The following is an 18,572-nucleotide window of genomic DNA, read 5'->3' on the forward strand; positions in this document are numbered from 1 at the left end:
ATAGTATAGCTACTCTTCCCTCTCTGGGTTGATTACACTGAGAATAAGGTTTGATTATTACCTCTTAATGCTCTCTTCCTCTCCTTCTTACAATAGTATTTGTCCCCTCTCCTTCCCATGCCCTCTTTGTGTGTAATAGAATATCCTATTTTCTTATTCACTCAAGTTTCTCTTGGTGTCCCCTGCTATTCATCCCCTCTTTCCCATCCCCCATGTCATCTTAGATTATTTAGTGTTCCACCCTCATCCTGTGAATTATTCTTCTGATTACTATAATAGTGAATAGAGTTCACTACAGAGAATTATACATAACATTTCTCTACATAGGAATACAGATAATTAGATCTCACTGAGGCCCTTAAAAAGGCAAATTTAAAAATTATAAGTTTTCTTTCTTTCCCCTCTGTTTCTTATTTACCTTTTCATGTTTCTCTCGATTTTTGTGGTTGGATATCAAACTTTCCATTTAGCCCTGGTCTTTTCTGTGCAAATACTTGGAATTCTTCAATTTTGTTGAATGCCCATATTTTCCCCTGGAAATATATAGTCAATTTTGATGGGTAGTTGATCCGTGGTTGCAGGCCCAGCTCTCTTGCCTTTCTGAATATCGTATTCCAAGCCCTGTGATCTTTTAGCGTGGAGGCTGCCAGATCCTGTGTGATTGTGATTGGTGTTCCTTGATATTTGAATTGTCTCTTTCTGGCTTCTTGTAAGATTTTTTTCTTTTGCTTGAAAGCTCTTGAATTTTGCAGTTATATTTCTGGGTGTTTTCTTATCTGGATCGAATGTAGCGGGTGTTCTATGAATCCTTTCAACATCTATATTGCCCTCGTGTTGTAGGACTTCAGGGCAATTTTGCTGAATAATTTCTTTTAGTATGAAGTCCAGGTTTCTATTAATTTCTGGTTTATCTGGAAGAGCAATTATTCTCAAATTGTCTCTTCTAGACCGGTTTTCTTGGTCTGTCACTCTCTCACTGAGATATTTCATGTTTCCTTCTATTTTTTCAGTCTTTTGACTTTGTTTTATTTGTTCTTGTTGTCTTGAGAGATCATTAGCTTCTATTTACTCAATTCTAGCCTTTAGGGACTGGTTTTCGGCTCTAATCTTTTCGTTTTCAGCTATGATCTTTTCGTTTTCAGCTATGATCTTTTTTTTTTTTTTTTTTTTTTTTTTTTTTTTCTGAGCCTCACTTTCCAATTGCAAGATTCTACCTTTTAAACTGTTATTTTCTTGCCAGATCTCTTCCATTTTCCTCAAAATCTCAGTTTTGAACTCTTCCATAGCTTGTGAGGAGTTTTCCTTATTTGGGGAGGGTCTGGATGGTTGTTTGTTCTCCTCTGTTTGCTCGGTTGTCTGGATTTTCTCTGTGTAAAAGTTGTGGAGTGTTAAAGACTTCTTTTTCTTGTTGTTAATCTTTCTCTTCTGAACTTCCTGAGACTGGGTAGCCATCATTAGCCCAGCAGCTTCTCAGCTTTATCCTCGCGCTCAGGGTCTGTCCGTGGTCTTTTGGTTCCTGAGGTCTGGTTTTTTCCAAGGTCAAGGCCCCTGGTGGATCCCCTTGCTTGATTCTCTGCCGGAGGTTCCTTTACAAGTCTCAGGGCGCTGCTTCCACAGTTGTATACCCGTCTGCACTGGTTCCCCACTCAGGGTTTCAGAGCTTTAGCTCGTGGCTGTGTCTGCCTCCACCCAAGCCTCCGCCGCGCCTGAACTCTGAGCCCGCCTGAGCTCTGCGCCCGCCTGAGCTCTGCTCCCACGCTCTGTGCCCTGAGCCCGTGCTCAGATTTCGCATTCATTCTTTGGCTTTTTGGGGTCCCAAATCTTGCTACTCTCAGGAACAGGTCCTAGAGCTGCCAATGACTCGATGGGTGCCCCAAACGTGCTCTATTTCTTTTTAGCTGGCTTCGGCGATATAGGTGCTGTGTGTGGAGGGGGTGGGGGTGGGGTGGTTGCTCAGCCCAAGATTTAGTGAGAGCTGTTTCACCCCCTTTATAGCATGGAAATGTCCTGATTCCACGTACCTTCCACGCTGCACCCTGTTGTGGGGTTCCTCCGTTCGTCTGGTCTTGTTTTTATGTCCCCTTGAGGAGGTGTGTGTGTTTTGGTCAGGAGAGGTTAAGAGCTGCTTCTTACTCTGCCCTCATCTTAACCCAGCTATAATTCTGTTTTTTAAAGTTTTATTCAGGTGAAATTTTTCAACAAAGTTTTGCACTTCCACCTATTTTGCACATATGTCCTTGATTAATGAAGTGGGAACATCCTCTTTGCCTCCTCACATGAAAAAAACTCACCCCCCACACCAGCTATTGCTGCTCTTTTTGAAATTCCTGAACCTCCTCAATGTTGAACTCTTCTTTATGCTCCTAAACTAACACACACTCTTTTGTTTCAGCTAGAGCAGGAATGCTTCCCAAGATCACAATACCAACAAGTTCTAGCAAGTGCATCAAATGCCAAGCAAACATTGGATACTGCAACAATTTTTTCTTGTTTTCTTGTCAAAATGTGTCAAGTACCAAATTTGACAAGTTCTGAAACCATCAAAGACCAACATTTGTCTGTAGAGGGTAACTATAATTTTCTATTGCCATTTTTTATATATCTATTCTGTTCCACTGATCTACCTTTCTGCTTCTTAGCCAGTACCAGAGTTTTGATAATTACTGCTTTATAATACAATTTAAAATCTGGTACTGCTAGAGCTCCTTCCTTTACATTTAAAAAATTAATTCTTTTGAAATTCTTGATCTTTTGTTCTTCCAAATGATTTTGTTATTTTTCTCCAATGCAATAAAATATTTTTTGGCATTCTAATTGGGATAGCATTGAATAAGAAGATTACTTTAGGCAGGATTGTCATTTTAATTATATTGACTCTGTCTATCCATGAACAATGAATATTTCTCCAGTTATTCAGATCTTACTTTATTTGTGTAAAAAGTGCATGTTCATGTAGTTCCTCTGTTTATTTTGGCATATTTACTCCAAGATATTTTATTCTATCTGTGGTTATTTTAAATGAAGTATCTCTTTCTATTTTTTCTAACAGGATTTTGTTAATAATATATAAAAATGCTAATGACTTATGTGGGTTTGTTTTGTATCTTGCTAGTTTGCTAAAATTATTGATAATTTCAACTAACTTTTTAGTTGAATCTGTAGGATTTTCTACATATACCATCATGCCATCTGCAAACAGAGATAGTTTTATTTTGCACATCCTGATTCCTTCAATTTCTTTTTCTTCTTTTATTTCTATTGCTAGCATTTCTAATACAATGTTAAATAGAACTGGTGGTATTGGGCATCCTTAATTTCACATCTGATCATATTGGGAAGGCTTCTAGCTTATTCTCATTACAAATAATACTTGCTAATGGTTTTAGGAAGATGCTTAATATAATTTCAATAAAAATCCATTTATATCTGTAATAAATAAAAATTAATCTTGGAGACTTCATACTAAAATTTTAAGTATTTATTAGCAAAGAGAAAGAGAGAAATAAGGTTACTAGCTTAACTACCCAAAGTATCTGGCTGTAGTTACAAGTCTTAGTTCCTAGATTCCCATCCTGGTGTGGTCCCTGCTGGTCTAATGCTGCACATTTCCCCATTCCCTGCACTACTTGCCAGAGATGATTACATAGGTAAATACACTGGAACTTCTTACTAGCAAGAGAGATTCTTCTACAAGTTAAAACATGGCAGATGGCACTCCAGTTCTTGCTTGTCCTGGCTCTTATATTTTGCCTACTTGGTTTTTGATTGGACAGTCTGAGTCATGTGCTTTGATGTCCAGGCATGCAATCATTCCAGGCTGCCGGATCAAAGGCCATGAAGGGTGGCTTCTATCAACCCATTCTAGAAGCCTGAAGCTGTCCTATCACTGACCACCTTAATGTGCATGTGCCAACTATGAGTTATATTTTTAATGTTAATACTATACACCTGGAACTACAAAACTTAGCAATGATATTCCTGTGCATTTTCATCTTGGGGTCTCTTTGCAGTGGTGATCAGTGAATTCTTTCAATTTCTATTTTACCCTCTGGTTTGAAAATTTCTAGGCAGTTTTCCTTGATGATTTCCAACTTTCCAGGAGTCTGATTATTCTTTGTGTCTTTCCTTGATCTATTTTTCTAATTCCAGTTTTCATGATATTTGATTTTCCCTTCTATTTCATTCTTTTGATTTTGCTTCATTATTTTCTTGTTGTCTCAGGAAGTCATTAGCTTTTCCATGTCCAATTCTAGTTCTTAATAAATTATTTTCTTCCATGAGTTTCTGGATTCTCTTTTTCCATTTGGGAAATTTTTCTGGTTTGTATGTGGTTGAGTCTTAGTAGACTGTTGCTGGATTCCATTACTGTCCACTTGTTGGGAGGTTCTTTGGGTCAAAAGTTTCTGAACTGCTGATTCCTCTTTGGTTTTGGTGTCCTGCCTTGATTTCCCCAGGCTCATGTATTGGGAGAAAGGTTAGAATTGAGTCACTGATCTGCTCTTCTGCTGACAGCCACACAGCTAAGTTTCTGAAATATTTTTTGTGCTTAGTACTCAGCTAGGGATCGGCGCCGACATAGCTCCTCTGCCCTGAATCAGTTACCTAAAACTGAATAATGATGGGTGACAAGAGATACCAGGTGGCACCCAATTCTGCTCCTCTTACCAGTGCAGGGGTTCCTTGTCTTCCTACCCTGGTCATCTTGTCCCAGGACTCTGTTTTCTTTTGGTAATAAGAATGCTCCTGGTCTGGCCACTGCTGCTACTGCAACCACAAGGCACTCCTGGCCAACCTCCAGCCCAGTGTCAACAGCCTTTTCTATCTTCTAAGCTTCCTTGGTCTGGAAAATGACTCATTGTGACTTTTTATTGTCTTTCCTAAAGAAAATTCAGCCTAGTATTTTTTTTTCAGGTTGTTGTGAAGGAACTGTGTTAGGAGAGCTAGGCAAAAAATGTTTCTTCCTACTCTGACACTGTGACTCCACCTCCTTTTATAAGCTTCCAAGGAGTATATACATCCAGCCTAATCTCTTTCCTAAATTCTAGTTCCACATAATTACCTGTTGTAATCTCTAATTTGTGTTGAATCTTACATTCAACAAGTTCAAAATCAGAATCTTTTGCCAAAAACCTTATCTTCTTCCTAACTTCTGTATTTCTGTTTGGGGTACCATTATCCTTCCAGTTACTTAAGTTTACAACCTTAGAGTCATTCTTGACTCTTCCCTCTTCTTCATCTCTCATATTCAATCATTTTTTAAAACTTGTGAAGTCTACCTCCACAATATATTTTCTAACTCCTTGTCTCCACTTCACATGGCCATTACTCTCTTTTGGGACCACATTACCTCTAACCTTGACTTTTGCAATGTCTTCCCAACTGATCTTCCTTGTATCTATATTTATATATCCTAAAGGAAAGAGGGAACCACTAGAGCTTCATGAGCAGAGGAGTGACATGATCAGTCAAGATACAATGGTTCCTTCTTGTCTTTAGGATAATATACAAATTCCTCTGGCTTTAACGCCCTTCAAAATCTATCTCCATCTTACCTTTCCAAGACTTACTGAATATTATTAGCCCAAACACACTTTATTTTCTAGTAAGACTGTCCTTCCAGATGTTTTCCCATATAGGTCATCCCATTTCCTGTCTCCTTGCCATAGCCATGGTTGGACTGGTATGCATTCCCTCTTTCCACCACCATTCCTTATAATCTCTAGTTTCTTATAAAACTCATTTTATGGGGGTAGCTAGATGACTCAGTGGATTGACAGTCAGGCCTAAAGACAGGATGCCCTGGGTTAAAACTTGACTTCAGCCACTTTTTACCTGTGTGATCTAAGCAAATTACTTAATCTCCATTGCATAGCCCTTATCCCGCTTCTACCACAGAACCAATACATAGTTAGCCCTAAGGAGGAAAGTAAGGGTTTTTAAAAAAATAAAACTAATTTGTGCCACCTTCTGGAGGAAGACCATTCTAATCTGTTCAGACGTTAGTGCCCTCTCCCAAGAAATTATTGCTTATATTTTGTAGTGAATTTTCCTACTCAAGAGAATATAAACACTTTGAAGGCAGGGTCCATTTGGAGGTGGGGGGGATGTAGGTTCTAGTCCTGCCACATAACAGTTGTATGCCACTTAATCAATTTTTAACCTTTTTTTTCGTGTCACAAACTTCTGTGGTAGTTTGGTGAAGCCTATATCCTTCTCGGATCATATTAAATGCATAAGATAAAATATATAGTATTACATAGGAAATCAAAAGTCTTTTTTTTTTTATTTTAAATTTATTTATTTAATTTAGAAAAATTTTCCATGGTTCATATTCTTTTCCTTCTCTTCTCCCTCCCTGGTCCAATAGCCAACGAGCAATTCCACTAGGTTTTACATTTATTTATTAATATTTGCATTGGAGTGATCATTTAGAGCCTACTTCCCAAATCAAATCCCGATCGAACTATTTATCAAGAAAATGTTTACCTTCTGTGGGAAATCAAAAGTCTTCGGGAAGTTCTTAACTCAGTTTGGGAATTTTGGGACACTATCATGGAAGTTGCAGGCAACCTAGACCCAACCGTTTTTCCCTCACCTTCCTCCAGTCCACCCAGGTAAATACCACAATTTCCAGCCCTTAATGGGTGCTAAAAGGCCAAAGCTCTCCCTTTTCTTTGTCTCACCTTTTCCAAGCTGAAGCTTGGTCAGACTAAGTGTGTTTGCGCGCAAGGGAGTAAACGGGTGGCGTAGGGAGGAGACGTGAGAAAGTGCCGCACCGCTTTACGGCGATTTTACAGTAATTTCGCGACACAGCTCGTTACTTGACGACTACCAGCGGAAGTCGACAAAGTCTCTGCCTGGAGTGTCTTTTCCTCCCGCGGGTTGACAACATGAAGCAAAAACGGAAAGGTGCGGAAGAGAAAGATATATTCTGGAGAGTCTACCTTTTTGTTCTTGGGGAACCCCTTCTTGGCACCCCTTCCACGGGCCCTCATGCGCTATATCTTTGTTCGCCCTTTCTCTGTGTATATGTGAGTCCCTCAGGTTGTGTGGAAGTCTGTCAGTGAGGTGTGTGTGTGTGAGAGACCGTTAGTGAGTTTGTATGTATTTGTATTGCTTCTGTGTATTCTTATGCCTTGGACAATACCGGCTTGTGTGCGTGTGTATCTGTACACGTAAGCATGTGTGTCCCTTTAATCGATTATCATGGGGCTCCTGGGTTTTCCACTGATGTTCAGAGGCTGCAGCAGCAAATCCCAGCTTCCAATGATTTGAGGGTAGCTTTGGTAAAGATTTAAAATCTGCATACTTGTAAGTTAAAGAATCTTAGATTAATCTGACTTTGAGGATAATATGGTCTCATCCTGCACAGTATTTTATTTCAGTGAAATATCTGTGGAAAATTACCATGTAAAGCTACTGGTCAATTAAATTCACTTATACTCTCCTCCGATTAGAACATTCCACTCCGGGCTCATCCTCATCCCTTTCTCATAACCTTGGGAGGAATGTAGTCCTGATTGTATGTTAGAGAAAAGGAGTACATACGCCAAATTTTGGAAGGAAACTTAAGAATTTGGATAGCAGATAAAGAATCCATATCGGGGTTCTGTTTTTCCGCCTCTTCGATGTCTCTCAGTAAATACATGTTGTCCCCCAAAAGACTAAGAATCCTTTAAAATTATTGAACCTTTCAAATTGTGATAGCTTAAAACTGTACTAAGCCCTTTGGGGACTCCTTGTATTTCACTAAACTGTTTCCTTTCCACAACAAGGACCTGAAAGAGAATAATGTAATTCTATTTTAGTCTAGACTTTTTTCGAGAGAAAGTATTTTGAATTAAGATGAGTCAGGAAATTGGATTCTGTGTCTGGTTCATTCACAACTTAGCTGTAAAACTTGGACAACTCATAACCTTACTGTGTCTGTTTCTTGGTTTGTAAAATAATAATGTGTAAATGTATTTTAAAGAAAATGTGAATGTATTTTAAAAAGGCATAAAATGTAATCAGTATTTTAAATGCTCCATGCTATACATATGTGTCTTTATTATTACATTAGAAGAGCTTATCTTTTCCTTCTAAGAATTTCACCTTTGAACTTTTCTCATTCACCTACAAATATCTCATTGCACTTCTCCTTGAAAAATCCTTTCCATCTACTGACCACTCCAACCTACCCTAGCTTCCCACAAGACTCAGCTCAACTACTACCTTTAATAGGCTCCAAACTACTGATTTCCAGTTATTAGTGGTTTCTTTTTCCTTAAGTTCCCTTATATTTACTTGTCTTTGTGGATATAAACTTCACTAGGACAAATATTGGTGCTTTTTTGACTTTCTATCCCACACTAAGCACAAAACTTTGCAAATAGGGACATGACATAGTAATTATCAAACTGTACTTATGACCAGTTGAAAAGCATAATAATGAGTAGTAATAGCTAGCATTTTATAGTGCTTAAAGGCTTGCAAGGTGTTTTTTCAGTTCTCACCACAGCCCCTAAGAAGTAGGTACTATTATTGTCCCTATTTTACATATGAGGTAACTGAAGCAGACAGTGTTAAATGACTTGTCTAGCTAGTAAACTCCTGAGACAGAATTTGAACTCAAGTGTTCTTGACTCTAAGCTCCATGATCTGTCCACCAGGCCACCTAGCTGCATCATGTATACATGTACAAGAAAAGGGGCAGTTATTGGGGGGGTAGGGGAGAAATTTAATTATACCCATTTCTTCCCTGAGGGTAAGAACTCTGAAAACACCCTCCATGGATTTATGCCATTTTCTGTCATTTTCCATCCTTTCTCACTTTGAGGAAGAAGAGAATCATTCCTATTATCACAGAATTTCAGAGTGGGAAGTAGTTATCAGCAGCCCTGTAGTCCCATCCTGCCTTTAAAAAAAAAAAAAAAGCCCAACTACTACATCATTGACAAATGGTCAATCAGTCTTTGCTCAGTAAATGTTGAATAATCATGAACCTACCACCTCCAGAGGTGGCCTATTCTAGTTCTGAATACTTATGTTGTTGGGAAATTTTCCCTTTTACCCTTAAATTTCTTTTTAAAACTTCTGTCTCTTTGCTTTATTTTTTCTCTCTGGGCCCAGGCAGAATGAGCCTGATCCCTCTTACATGACAGCTTTTCAGATATTTAAAAACAACTTTATCATTGTCCCCTCTCAGACTTTTCTTCTCCAGATTAAACATTCCAAGTTCTTTCCACCAACCTTTCTACAACATTAACTGTTCACTATCATGATAACATTTTGGATTCAATCCATTTTATACTGGCTCAAGCACTGTATGTGTATATGTATGTATTCATATAATAACCCAACAGCTCTGTTTTTGCTACCATAAGATAAATCTTTATGTTTCCTCTGTTCTTCATGGTTACCTCCATCCTGTAGTTAAATACTTTAAAAGATAGCTGCTGAAATACTATACAACCATTCCTTATTTAAATTGTAGAAAAAATCAGCTTCATTTTTATTGACATGTAAATAATACATAATCAGAATAGTAGGATAGCTAAGGGTAAAAAATTTGTTTTGAGTTTTAAATTTTGCAGAGTTAGATTGATAATCATAGGAAAACTATAAGCAGTATATGTAAGCTTTTAAAAGTTTGTACAGTATAATATTTTGGTTTTGAATACTGATTTTTTTTTTTCAGGAGATCTCAGCCCAGCAGAGCTGATGATATTAACCATAGGTGATGTTATAAAACAACTAATTGAAGCTCATGAACAAGGAAAAGATATTGATCTAAATAAGTAAGTGGTATTTATTTTTTTTAGTGCCCTTAAGAAAAAAATCTTGTTTTATTTTTTAAAATCTTCTTAATTGATATTGCAGAACTGTTAATATAGTTTTAAAAAATTTCTGACTTTGTAATATGTCATACTTCAGTCTTAGAAATTTAGGTTTCCTTCCTGCCATACTCTCAACCTCAAAAAATATGTCTGTACCCATCTTTCCTTCCTTTCTGTCCTAGAAGGAAAAAATGATCTTCCTTTCTAAAACTAACCTTTCTACTCATGCTCATAATACTGCCCTGAGCTATTATTCCCTCTTTCTGACATTTTCAACTTTTTCACTTTCTCCTCTACCAATTCTTCCTCTACACTCAACCCTTACTCTTCCACCCTATCTCACTTGCATAATAAACATTTCTTGACTAACATTACATTACCCTTTTTGGGTTCTCCTGCTATTTCTTTAGCAGCTACTCTCTAAATATGAACATACCTATGGAGCTTAAGGTTTACACTTTGTGCTTTTTCTTGGTGTATTTTCTTGGAGATCTCATCCATTCCCACATCTGAAGCTGTTAACTTATTGTGTCAATACTGAAATCTGATATCTCTCTTGAGTTTTAGTATCACATCTCTAGCTTCCTTCTGGGCTATTCTACTTGTATATATGGCCATTCCTTGAAACTCTAAAGTCATACTCCTTATTTCCTCCCCTAGAGCCTGCTTTACCTATCTCCCACTAGAATTTACTCTTTCTTTCAGTGGTACCATCATTCACCTAGACTAATAACCTTAGTGTTCATTTTGATTTTTCCCTTTTGAATATCCACATATGTGTGAATATCACATCCAGTTAATTATTACATCCTTTTGTTTATTTCTTTATTGACTAGAGTCAACAATATTATAGTAGTCCAATTTTTTTTTTAAAGGCCCAGCCTATCCCTTCACCTTTCATAAACCTTTCAACAGTCATCTCAACCTGTAATAATCTCCTTCATTCAAACTCTGGTATAGCAATTGCTGTTTGTAGCACTTTAGGAACTTTATGTTTAATCATCTCCTTATTTTTGAATAAGTGAATAATTATCTCTCCTACCTCTTTGTTTGTATCCCTAGCAGCTAGTATACTATCTTTCATGATAAGTAGTCATTGATGATGATAACCTTCCAAATAATCCTGGTTAAATAAAAAGTATAATTGGCTGCCTTATAATTTGTATAGTTCTTTGGATTTATGGCCTTATTGATGTGGATACTCCATCCAAAGGTGCAAAATACAACCCATCCATTTTCATTCTGTATTACATTTGTCCTTATCTTCCCACAAATCCTCGCCAATGGGTCTACTTGACGTGTCAAGACCCTGCTTTTGTCAGTAGAATTATATCCATTGCTTATCTCTTCCTCTTACTATGTGAATAACTTTTCTGTTTTTGTTTTTGTTTTTGTTTTGTTTTTTGGTTGTTGTTATACATTTCTCTGGTGACTTCCTTATACTGTCTGTACAGAGGAACTCTTCATTGGGAAATGTGTAACCTACTTACACTTACTATGTACTTATCCTTTGTTTTTTGGGTTCTCTGGAACTTAATTCTTCAGAGACTGTCATATTTCTGTACTCTTACCCATACAATGTCACTGGAACAGTCTTGATGTTAGAGAGGCCTTTCTTTCAAGAAGAAGCTTAAGGTCATTAAAAGTAATTTACAGGTTCCAAATGGTTATCTAGCCTACTCTTTATCTGTTCAAACCCCTCTATATTATACACCCTTGAATCCATTCTTTTCTATTAGATTGCTTCCTTTCTGTCCTCTCTCTCTCATTAACATTCATTCTGTCTTTATTGGCTGTTTCCCTGCTGTCTATAAACATATTCATGCCTCCTCCATTCTTAAATTCTTATTTGATTTGGCCCACTAGCTAGTGTTCCATATTTCTGCTCCCTCCTATGGCTAAATTCTTTGAGAAAGCCATCTACACTTGATATTTCTACTTCCTTTTATCTCACTGTCTTCTAAATCCTTTGCAGGCTAGTTTCTGACCTTATCATTCAACTGAAACTATTTTCTTCAAAGTTGCTAATGATCAATTAAATACCAAATCTATTGGCCATTTCTCAATTCTCATCCTTCTTGATCTTTTCTACAGCTTTTGACAATTATCAACTCTTATGTAATTTCTCCTCTCTAAGTTTTCATGACACTGCTTTCTCCTGGTTCTCCTTGTCTAACAGCTCTTCAGTGTCCTTTACTGAATCTAGCTCATACCCAGTAACTGTGGGTATCCCCTAAGTCTCTATTGTGGGTTGTCTTTTCTTTTTTTCCTATACTATCTCATTTGTTGATCTCATCAGCTCTAATAGGTTCAGTTTTTACCTTTACAAAGGTGATTCATAAATCTATTTATCCAGCTCTAACTGCTTTCTTGACTTCAAGTCTCACATTACCAATTGCCTAATGGATTTCTCAAACTGGAGGTTCCAAAGACATCTTAAACTCAGCATGTTCCAAACAGAACTTACTTACTAAACTCTTTCCTTTACCCAATTTCCCTCTTACTGGTCAAGGTCACCACCTTCCTTTTGGTTTCTCAGGCTTTCTACCTCATTACTGTTATCCTCAGCTCCTTACTCACATTTACCCTACATACCCAATCAGTTGCTATTTCTTGTTTTGACTTTCACAGCCTCACTCATAAATCCCTTTCTTTCCTCTCATGACAAGCTGGCATTCTGGAATAGATCCTTATCACCACTACCAGGACTAGATTATTGCAGTAGCATGCTGGTTGTTCTCCTTGCCTCTCTCCCCACTCTATTCAGCTGCCAAAAGTCTTTCTAAAGAGTAGTTCTGACCATATCACACTCTATACTCAGGAACCTACAGTGTCTCCTTATTTCCTTGAGGATCAAGTATAGAAGTCTCCATTTTGCTTTTCAAACCCTGGCATCTTCCTACCTTTCCATTCTTCTAATTTTTTTTCCCCATCCTTATACTCCATAATCCAGGAACACTAAGTTCACATGTTTTTACCCATTTCTTTCTCCTTTCCTTTGCACTGGCTGTCTAGTTCCCCCTCCTTCCCACTGCCTTCTGATTTCCTCCAAGATGAAGTTCAAATCCCTCCTTCTGCAAGAAGCCTTTCCTAGAACTCCCCCTTCTTCTCTGCCCCCCAACTTGTGCCTGTCCTTTAAGATTATCTCTCATTTACACTATTTGTTTCTTTCATATATAAATACACACACACACACATACACATACTTGTTTGCGAGTTGTCTCCCACATTAGAATGAGAGTTCCTTGTGGGCAGGGATCATGTTTTTGTCTTTTTTTTTTAAGTCCCCAGTGAATTCTTAATACTCATCGATTGACAGTGTTGGTCCTATAATTTAATTTTGATAGGAGACATTTAAAATGTTTGTTATGAGTGTATATAACTCCAGGAAACAATCTTTCCTTGATCCTTACTGTCCAGAAGTAATATTTTGTCTGTAGTTCATGTGGAACTAGAGCAAAAGTTCTAGGCATCTGGAATTAGTGTTTTAGAATTGTTGGTGTTTTTTACAACATTGAGACCTAACAATATCCCCAGGCCTGAGAAGGGCAGCATTCAGGAATGTCAACTCCAGTTTTCTAAACATTGAGCAGTTGAAGCCATCATTTCCATTTGCTGGATGGAAAAGGATGCATGTAACTAATAAGTATACTTTTGCCTATAACTGCCTTAATCATTTTGGTAACCTGTCTAGGAATTAAAATGATCCTTTTAATGCCAAATGATTCTTTTTTTTTTTTAAAGAGTGAAAACCAGAACAGCTGCCAAATATGGGCTTTCAGCCCAGCCTCGTCTGGTAGATATCATTGCTGCAGTCCCACCTCAGTATCGTAAAATCTTGGTGCCCAAGTTAAAAGCAAAACCAATCAGAACTGCTAGTGGGGTAAGTGATAATTTTTTAAACTAGTAGCTAGAGACCTGAGCTTGATCATTATTAAAATTTAGTACATGTGTTATTTCCATTGTAAATTGCTATTGTATTGCTAAGGAGACAAGGCATATACATAAAAAAAGATAACTTCACACAGAAAATATAATGTCAAATGAGTGGTATAGAGAGTGAGTACTATAGATGTTCAGAAGAGAGAGAGACAAGTTGAGATAGGTGAGAAAAACTTAATGTGAGCCTTGAAGGATGAATAAACTTTTGATGGGTAAAGAAGAAAAGATTAGTAAAGTATTTTAAGTAGAAGTGGGAATGTACAAAGTATTGCTGTCTCATCTCAGCATCATAAGATTTTGATGCCCCAAAATTAAGCTTCTACTATTTGCCAGGTACTGTGCTAAGAAAAACAAGAGAAAGTCCCTGCCCTCATGGAGCAGCAATCTAATGGAGGAGACAACAGATAAAAAGCTGCAAAGTGGGGTGAGCAGGGGCACATGGGCGCATGATAAGCACCTGCATCTGATTTAGCTGCCCTCTGCTCCCTCCTTATATCAAGGATATCATAGGAACTCTCTAATCACAGGGAGAAAGGGGACCCAGGGCCAGGGAGTACTAAGTAAGTATGAGCTTCAGAGTTGATGCAATGCTGTAGGAAGATGAGTTACAGAGATAGGAATCCAGGAGATTAGCTTGGTGGAAAATAGTGATGGTAATGGGGAAGTTTATTTTATTTTTTTTTAATTAATTAATTAATTAAGAATATTTTCCCATGGTTACATGATTCATGTTCTTTCCCTTCCCCCTCCCTGAGCTGACAAGCAATTCCCCTGGGTTATACATGTATCATTGTTCAATACCTATTTCCATATTATTAATATTTGCAATAGAGTGATCGTTTAAAATCAAAATCCCCAGTCATATGCCCATCAAACCACATGATCAATCATATGGGGAAGTATAAAAGATGAGAGGGGTGAGGAGGAGTTAATGTGTTCTGTTTTAAAAATGTTGAATTTCCAAAGCCTGGAATGTCCTCTCTTCTTTTCCCTGCCTTTCAGAATCCTTATGTAGATAGGACTTGGCTTGGTGTGACTACTTTTATAGACTTCCCATTTTGTCATTCTTGCATTTTATTTTACAGTAGCTCTTTGATTTATCTTTTGCCCTCTTTATTCCCTCTCTGAATTTATGCTCATTTAAGTTAGGGCTTTATACTCCTGGAAGAATAGTACCCTGTTGAGATCAGCAAGTGTTTTGCTTTGTTTTGTTTCTTTTGTCTTTGTATTCCTCAGTACTTAATAGTGCCTTTCATATTATAGGCACTTTATATTTGTGGAATTCAAGTGAATTCTATCATAATGTAGGAAGAACACCCTGTAGTGAAAGTAGTTTGCTTTCAGAGAATGTCAGCCCAGTATATGCCTGTGATCAAAATGTTGGGCATCTTCAAAAGGAGTGAGGTCTTCTGGACTGACCTGTAATTTCATTAGCATGAGGAACTTCAAGGGAAGATGTTTCCTCTACCAATGCAGATCAACAGTTTTGGATTTGCAAATTTTTCAGTACTTTTCACTGAGAACTTGTGATTTGCTTAGGGTATCGAGTTCAAAAGAGAACACATTAGCTTATGCTTTTGTAAAATTGTTTTGCATCTGTACTTGCTATACTCTTGAGCCATTGCACTTCTGAGATATAAATGGGACTGGAGGAGGGGCACTACACCAAAACAGTTTTTAGAGGGAGTAAAAGAGATGCCATATGAGGATAGTCCCAAGAAAATTAGGGAAATATATAGACTTTGTTGTAGGGAGTAGAGTGGAGGAGTGATTTTGGTTTATTTGTCTTTTTATAAATCTTCCCATTACAGATTGCTGTTGTGGCTGTAATGTGCAAGCCCCACAGATGTCCACATATTAATTTTACAGGAAATATATGTGTGTGAGTATGATGGATATAATTAGTAATGTATAGTTTCTTTTATTGATAACAGTAGATACTCATTAATCTTAGATTAGTTTTAATTCTGGTAATTCAGGCTTAGATTTCATTAGAAACAAAAGTCACAAATCAGTTCTTTAAAACAGCCTGTACATGGCTTATAAAATGTTCCCTTTTTTAAAAATGAATTTTCAAAATCCTTCTGGCAATTTTGCCTTTAGTAAATATTGTAGTGAAATTTACTAACAAAATAGACATTATGAAATCAGAAGACAAAAAGAACTTATTTTTCCTTTTAACTGGATAAATTAAACCTGAAAATGTGTGTAGACTACTACAAATATATTAATGTAGAGTTGGATTAGAAAAGGAATCTTGATAAGGAAAAACTTCTGTAAAAATACTTTGCATTTGTTTTCCTTGGATTTTCATTAAGGGATAGTAAGGTAGAGGATATGGATCATCTCAGTTGGTAAGAGAGGGAAGAGATATTCCTGTATATGTTTAAGACCAAAATTTTATCCTTGAGAGCTTAATTAGTATCCTGAGGAAAATATTCCCAATTAATTGCCATTAAAAATACCTAAAAATAATAATCCATTAGTGATTGTGTCCTTTAAAGGGGCAAGTAATATTCTTTTATGCATTTCCATATCTTTGTTGGTAGCAAAACATTCAATGAAGTTAATGCTAGTTAGACATTTTTGTTAGTATTTCTAGGAGAGAACTCTTGTTTTCAGCAGCATGAAGAGCATAGAATCTCAAATATTATTTGAGTTTTTAAAATACGGTATGTAGATGTCATTTTAATTTTTATTTCATTTTGACAGTTACTGTCCTGGTGGACCTGACTCAGATTTTGAGTATTCAACTCAGTCTTATACTGGATATGAGGTAAAATCTTTTTTTTTTTTTTTAACCTTACATTCCGTCTTAGAATCAATACTATGAATTGGTTCTAAGGCAGAAGAGCGGTAAGGGCTAGGCAATGAGGGTTAAGTGACTTGCCTAAGGTCACCCAGCTAGGAAGTGTCTGAGGCCAGATATGAAACTAGGACCTCCCATCTCTAGGCCTGACTCTCAATCCACTGAGCTACCCAGCTGCCCCCGAGATAAAATATCTTTGAGTTACTTTATTTATCATGATAAAATGTTTTACCAGACTTTGTATTCAGTAGAGTGTTGCACAAGAATTTTTTTAAAAATTAGATGAAACAAAATCCATCCTTGGGAAAAAAAAAAGCCTTCCTTTCCTAGTAAATGACAGATAGGACCATTCAAACTTAGTGCTTTTTAAAGTGGGCAGAGAGAAATTTGAGAGAGAAATAATTACTTTAGAAATTTAATTATATAAAACACTAGTCTAAAATTATGAATACTTAGAAAATTTTCCCTAGTAGGCAAAGAAGAACATAGCTGCTGTTTGCATCTTTTGGCCAGTGGGAACAGAGTAGAAATAACTCCATTAACAGAAATTACAGAGCCTATGCTTGGAGTTATTCTTGATTGTATATAGTTCTGTTTTCCACAAGAGTCAGTGTTCTGTCCCTTTTTTTCTGTGGATTTTTTACTGTATTCATCTTTTTGAGGGCTTTATTTGCTTCAGCTGTTCATATGAGGTGATCAGACTAGGTTATCTTTAAAGTCTTAGTATGTACCTTCTCTAGCATACTAATGCTATAATCCTGCTTTATAAATCAATATTGTTAAACAGATAATAGATCCAGAGGAACATCCTGTAGCTAAGATGCTTTATAACTTTGAGTGTCAAGACAAATTCAAATGGGGGAGTGGGGATGGAGAAGAAGCAAGAGTAGGAGGGAAGGAGGGAGCATGTATTTGTCAATTGACAGCAAGTTAGATGACCAAGAAAAAGAAAATTTGTATATTTTTCCTTTTTTATTTAGCCAACCTCCATGCGAGCTATCCGTGCCAGATATGACCCTTTTCTCCAGACAAGGCACCGAATAGATCAGGTAAATATGTTAAAACATTTTAAAAACCATTTTCTGTAAATAATAAAAGAATTCAGAATTTAATATAATAAGAGATGGTTGTTAAATACATAGCACAGAACCTAACTAGGTACTTAATAAATGCTTGCTTGATTGATTCAAAACATATCTGGTGAATTTGAGCTGGATCCATATTAAGAAACAACTGCAGTTTTCCTCTTTGCATAATGGATCATTTTTGGACAGATGAGATTAGGAGATCTTATAATACCTACACACACTTTGGAGAAGTCAAAAACACCAGTTCATTTGAGACAAGTTGACTTTTTAATTTCTAAAAGCCTCTACTATATTTTCTTGAATTTTGTTCCATTTTTTCATGTTACCACCTTTTGAAGGGTTGTGTATCATAGTTAGACTGACCTTTTCCCGTTGTCCAAAATATGCACTTTTTTTTTGCCCTGGAATTTTGTTTTTAATTGATACTATGCATACAAGCGTCTTGCAGATTCAGGAAGACTAAGCAAATAGAGAACCATCCTACACCCAGGTTTTGTGAGTCTATGCAAGCCATTTAACTCCTTAGTGCCTTCAGGTAACTATGAATTAATTAATGAGTGTTAATTAAGCACTTAATGCATGCCAAGCTCTGTGCTAAGTGCTAAGGACACAACTACAACAGCTAAACTGCCCCTCCCCTCATATTCTAATAGGGGAAGACAGTACACATTGGGGAACTAGAGTTTGAAGAAAGGATTGAACAGCAGGACTAGTATAAAGAGCCAGCTCTATTTTGGGGGGTCCTAAGTGGCGTTTAGTGGCGTCGGATGGAATGAGAACAGTCAGACTAAATGCTTGTCTCATAACTGCTCCAACTCCTTGGAGTCTTGAGTTTAATATATACCAGTTTCACACAAAGAGCAGAGAAAGAATCACAGCTGTGAAGGGGTTACAAATTATACAAAAACCCATTAA

The 18,572-nt window shown here is 37.0% G+C and overlaps 1 protein-coding gene across 2 annotated transcripts in view; it reads left to right on the forward strand.

The window, feature by feature from the left end:
- The first annotated feature begins 6,848 nt into the window (after positions 1-6,848).
- The window catches only part of ELP3 (elongator acetyltransferase complex subunit 3), an 87,411-nt gene continuing 75,687 nt past the window's right edge, over positions 6,849-18,572 (forward strand). The window contains exons 1-6 of one of the 2 annotated variants that reach the window (XM_044663462.1): positions 6,849-6,909; positions 9,680-9,779; positions 13,563-13,701; positions 15,572-15,642; positions 16,473-16,536; positions 17,550-17,618. In XM_044663462.1, the coding sequence (XP_044519397.1) occupies positions 6,891-6,909; positions 9,680-9,779; positions 13,563-13,701; positions 15,572-15,642; positions 16,473-16,536; positions 17,550-17,618 (462 nt within the window). In that variant the 5' untranslated portion in view covers positions 6,849-6,890. The remainder of the gene's footprint in view (positions 6,910-9,679; positions 9,780-13,562; positions 13,702-15,571; positions 15,643-16,472; positions 16,537-17,549; positions 17,619-18,572) is intronic. The other variant, XM_044663463.1, reaches the window with a different exon arrangement.

Source organism: Gracilinanus agilis, chromosome 2 (genome assembly GCF_016433145.1).
Source record: "Gracilinanus agilis isolate LMUSP501 chromosome 2, AgileGrace, whole genome shotgun sequence".
In the NCBI taxonomy this organism is placed as follows: domain Eukaryota; kingdom Metazoa; phylum Chordata; class Mammalia; order Didelphimorphia; family Didelphidae; genus Gracilinanus; species Gracilinanus agilis.